This window comes from Apis dorsata, unplaced genomic scaffold (assembly GCF_000469605.1).
Source record: "Apis dorsata unplaced genomic scaffold, Apis dorsata 1.3 scaffold_332, whole genome shotgun sequence".
In the NCBI taxonomy this organism is placed as follows: Eukaryota; Metazoa; Arthropoda; class Insecta; order Hymenoptera; family Apidae; genus Apis; species Apis dorsata.
In genome coordinates, this window is record NW_006263600.1 from 172,368 (window position 1) to 177,734 (window position 5,367).

The window sequence follows — 5,367 nt, forward strand, 5'->3', positions numbered from 1 at the left end:
TCAATTCCATTTATCGTGTACTTCTATTTTAAGCTCAAATGTATTTCAATTGTTGCTTTGCTTTTTTTTACTTATTCCATTATCTACCTTTTATTTCGTTTCCGTTTTCTATTTTTATTCCGCGACACATGGATATTTTGGTGTATCTTGTTCTATGTAATTCACGTTTCTGTATTTCTATTTCATTTTTATCCTATTTTTCATCTTTGTTTTATCCTTTTTCTTTTTCAAAATGAATTTCTCTCAATCGTCTGTTATTACTTTCTACTTCGATTCTTCTTTTTGTTTTCGCATTATATTCGCTTGTCTCACTTTGATTTATTCTTATGTTTCGTCAACTATAACGTCCCAGTTCTCTTTATTTCGTTTATTATTTCAGATTATTACGTTGAACCATAATCCTAATTCTAATTAAACAATTGAGGTAATATTTTTTAAGAATCTTATTCCAAAATGCCAAGATGCGAAGACGATAAACATTTGCAGACAATGAAAAATAACATTTAACATCCGTCCAAGAAAGAAAAATTACTTATAATTCCTGAACTCGATAGGTTGATGATCTCATTTATAATTCGGTCGACAAGAGCTTAAGAGCGACTAACGCAAAGTCGTAAATCGATGCATCACGGTGATGAATAATTTTTACTCCATCGTAATTTAACCGATACTTTAAAGGAAAACAATCTATCTTTTTTTAATTAACGGGCTGAGATTAGAATAGCTTAACAATGACAATTGGAAGCTTTTAAATTGTAGCCGTGATCACGAATACAATATGAGGTAATTTTACTGAAAAAAATGAAGCGTCTCGACCTAACGACTAGTTGCTTGACGAAACATTGATATAACGAGTAGATATAATAAGTAGATTCGGAGTACTCCGTTTCTTTATTTCGTAATGAGCAAGATAAAAAAAAAAAAAGGCTTACGTTTGGAAAGAAGATGTAGATGTGATCAAAAACGTTGCACAACTCGTGATTGAAAGCTAACGAAGCTTTTAGCCGTTTTATTTTTTTATTCGATTATCTAATTTAATTACCTCTATCCCAGTTACTTTTAATTATAAATCTTGGATCGCGTGTCGAAAGATTTTGTTGCTTTATAGAGATTCTGTTTTTTTAAGTGAAAAGATTTAACCAAACACATAAATTTTTTTAAATTATACGTTGTTAATATATTAATACATTTGTATTTGCTTTGAAGACATGTTTGTGTCTTGAAGAATCGACCTTCCAAAGATGTCTCGCGAATATATTAACACGTACAGTATATACGTTCACAGTATATAAGTTATAAATAGTCTTAACAAGAATAACAGAAATAATCTCTTATGGAAAAATCTGATATTTACTTATTAGCCTTTCTAATAATAGAATGTTACAATTAATACAAAGTTTTCCTTTTCTTCTTCTTCTTCTTCTTCTTTTTTTTTTTTTAACTTATAATTCAACAATGTGAATAATAATTCAAATGTCAATTTGGTTTTTGAATTATAACCATATAAATTACACATAGTTATTGAATTGCTGGTAAATATTGGTAATTACCGCTTTAATTTATCATCATTGCGTACCTATCATTAACTCAGCGAAAGCGTTGATTACTAATTATTACCTTCAAAAAGGTATATTTAAAGCAAACAAGAAATCTTAATGAAAAAATAATCGTTTATGTAATATATAAATATAAAAACGTAGATCCCTGTCAGAATGCAAAATGTATCCAACAAAATCAGTGAAATTCGTTTAGTTCCCTTTGTACAGTAATTATTGCAATTCAAGAGATGCAACGAATAAAACTTGCAACCAATAATAAACGAAATTTATACTTATCGCGTTCACAATCAGCGAGATAATCACTGCGTCTGTTAATGTAATAATAATTCCAATTAGCATGTTTAAAGTAGCAGTCTTATAACGAGAACTCTGACCCCTTTCCAAGAAAGAGTTAAAATTAGAGAAGATTAATAGAAGCTTAATAGAATTAAAAGCTAACTATGCAGATAGAAGAAGGAAAATTTTGTACAAAATTCATTTTGTAAATTCATACGTATTTAATAAATTCCACGCGTTCCTCGATTATATTAGAAATGTAATATTAATGATATAATAATAACCTATACTTATTTATTGTTAAATCAATTTTTATCGATAATTTAATAAATATATATTACGCAATATCTTTCTGTGAATATGTACTTCTCCTTTGTCTCTTTCCGCTGTTGTACAATTAATCAGTCTAAGTAAATATTCTTCTAGTAATAATAATTAAGATATTCCAACGTATCCAAATAACTTGCTCAAATCGATTCATTGATATCACAATCATTTATTATTTCAACAATATCGTTACTATCCTATATTGCAATTATACCGATATTAAAAAAAAAATCTTCTATACGTTATATCATCGATAAAATTAGAGTACTTACCTCAAATATAATATGTCTATTATACACGTCGAATCACTTTTAATTTATTCGATTTCACAGTTTCCAAGGTAAACGTTTTTCAGAGAAAGATAAAAAACACCAATCATTGTTCATTGTCGACAAGTTTCTATCAAACGCATCACACGCAGGAAATCGAGCCAGTCCCAGATATCCACGTCGACCGTGTGCCTATTCACGTTTCCGCCGGAACTACGGCATTTCGGGTGCCATTAATTACGCCCATTGAGGCATCGCATCTCCAACGTCCCTTTCTCACGCGTCTCTCGTACAGTGTCACGATCTAGACCTTGGATCTTTGCTCGATATTATCGCGTTATTATTAATCGAGTTATAGATACTCGATTAGCGCGCTATAATCGATCGTTCGTTCTTTTATATTCGAGTAAAAAACTGCAAATATGTTATAAAAAAAATGGAGGATCGGTTAATTAACTCCTTTATCGATGTTACGTAACGATAAACAGGTTACATTCGTTTCCAGGTGACAAGTTCTAAGACCGATTTTGCGTTTGACACCTGGATCTGGGATTATCAAGTTATAGTCGCTATAGTCGTTGGATATAGGTAGTGGTGGAGGATTTCGCGAGGTGAAAACTGTCTTTTCCATAGCGTGGCAGGTGGTTTGAGGTGGCAGTGTTCCGGATGAACTGTGCCAGACACGTCGGATGACGAGAAATTAGATTGTTCGGGGATAGAATATTTGCGGTTAGACTTACGGTAAACGGGGTAAGCGATAAGCTGAACTTGAGGGAATTCATTTGGGACAGGAGCACAAGTTACTTTGAACGGAGTATGGTCTGTAATTGAGCAACTACAGGTGGCGCTGTGTTCCAATTATTGCGTTAGGTTATTGTCTGTCCACGACTCGTCTCCTCTGATAAAGTATATCCAAGCAAAACTGAAATTTAACCGTTTAAATCAATTTACATTTTCGCGAATTTTACCGATAATTTTATTTGTCTATACGATACGTAAATAAAGAATCGAAATTGTTGACTATAAAATTCTTGAAAATTTTTGTTATTTAGTAAATGAAAACCATTTACTAAAGTTCTAATTGTGTAAAAATATACTCGTATAAATTTCAAAAAAGCGAATAAATTAATTTCGCGTCGATTCCTCGCAAAGGTTAAACACGATACATCAAATGTGCACAGAAAAGAAACGAATTCTCCGTCTGCAGCATAATTCTAGTTCTTGAAACGTAACATCTAGCAGATCGGGTCATTGGCTGTTTGCATTTTACTTGGAATATCTGAAAGCAAGACGTTTTTCGAGCAAGCTAAATATGCACACAACTTGTCTCACCCGGTGCTCCAGCTGTTTGTTTTAACGTTAAACTATATCCCGTCGCTCTGAACAGGAGGAACGTTTACGAGGAAAGTTTACTCACGCGCATTCGTCTATTGTACAGCCTCCAGCCATTTCTTTTCTTCCTTTTTCTTGCGTAGAATTCTCCTGAATAAAAAAAAGAAAGAAAAAATTAACGAACGTTCGTACGGAACAAAGCATAAAAATTTCAGGTCGAAGAATATTTGAAGATTTTTTTTAAAATCGTACATTTTTGATAACGTTTTGCACGATTTTCGAACGAATCGATTTGACAGTCAATCCAAATAATTTGTTGTACAATTGTTCGAGAAACGACGAGAAAAAACTTAACGAAACCCGTATAACATCCATTTATTAATTCCATCTAGACACGATTTCATTTTCGCATGCATTTTACGCTCAATTTTCGCAAGAATCTCTTCAACAATTTTAATCTCGAAATCCACCAGATAAGGAAAAATCTCTCGACCGAATTCCTCGAAAATTTGCCGATCACGGGACACGAAATCTCCATAAGTCTGGGCTAAACCCATTGGACTTTGGACGAGCACAATGCACGTGGATACGCGAGTGAATCCATCTCTTCTCCGACGCCCGTCCTCCACCCCCGAGAATTCCAACACCGTGCTCGCGTCCGACTACCTCGAACAGACTTCACCCTGAACCATTTGCCGGCGCGCGTAACATGGTCACAGGCGGTTCGTGTTGGAATGGAAGTCAGTGAGCCATCGGACGAGGACGTGGACCGATCGATAGGCAGGCTCACCACGACTTCCGGCATCGACCGCCTCTCGCAGTCGCTCAACTCGAGCGTCCACGACGCGTTTCCCGTTTCTGGGGACATTTATCAACCGATCAACGTCGTTTGGACGGGTATCAAGGGCGTGGTGATCATCGGTATCATCGTTACCGCGCTTATAGGGAACGCTTTGGTGATCGCGAGCGTGAGAAGGCACCGGAAGCTACGCGTGCCGACCAATCGTTACGTGGTGAGCCTGGCGGCCGCCGATTTCCTCGTCGCGGTCTGCGCCATGTCCTTCAACGCTTCTGTCGAGCTGAGCGGTCGATGGATGTTCGGCAGGATCATGTGCGACGTGTGGTGCTCGTTGGACGTGTACTTCTCCACAGCCTCGATCCTGCATCTGTGCTGCATCAGCGTGGACAGATATTACGCGATCGTCAGGCCGTTGGAGTATCCAGCGATCATGAAGAGGCTCACTGTCACCTGTATGCTGGCCAGCGCGTGGCTGCTCCCAGCTTTCATCAGTTTCATTCCCATTTTCATGGGGTGGTACGCCACGGACGAGCATCTGAAACAGTTGGACAATGATTCTCAGGTAGAGAGGTTGGAACGATTTAAGAGAGTATTGTTGCTCGGGGAGAACGACTTCTCTTGTCGTTTATTTTGTGGCTACGTACGTTTAATTATTCTCGTTAAAGCATTTTTATTTGGGATTGCTTGTTGCGAAAGTTGTGGCATCGTTCGTGCCAATTTCCCAATTTCATCGATTTAATTAGAGAGAAAGAAGATCGAAGAAGATTTTTCTCGAGGTTCTTTTTTTTTTTTTTTTTTTTTTTTT

General features: G+C 36.2%; 1 protein-coding gene across 2 annotated transcripts in view; it reads left to right on the forward strand.

The window, feature by feature from the left end:
* LOC102675512 (octopamine receptor beta-3R-like) overlaps nucleotides 1-5,367 on the forward strand; it is a 102,532-nt gene that overhangs the window by 67,051 nt on the left and 30,114 nt on the right. Inside the window, exon 1 of one of the 2 annotated variants that reach the window (XM_006617978.2) lies at nucleotides 4,260-5,124. The exons of the other annotated variant lie outside the window; for it this stretch is intronic. Within the exon in view, the coding sequence (XP_006618041.1) occupies nucleotides 4,498-5,124 (627 nt within the window). The 5' untranslated portion in view covers nucleotides 4,260-4,497. Of the gene's footprint in view, nucleotides 1-4,259; nucleotides 5,125-5,367 lie in introns of those variants that run through there. 2 annotated transcript variants of the gene reach the window in all.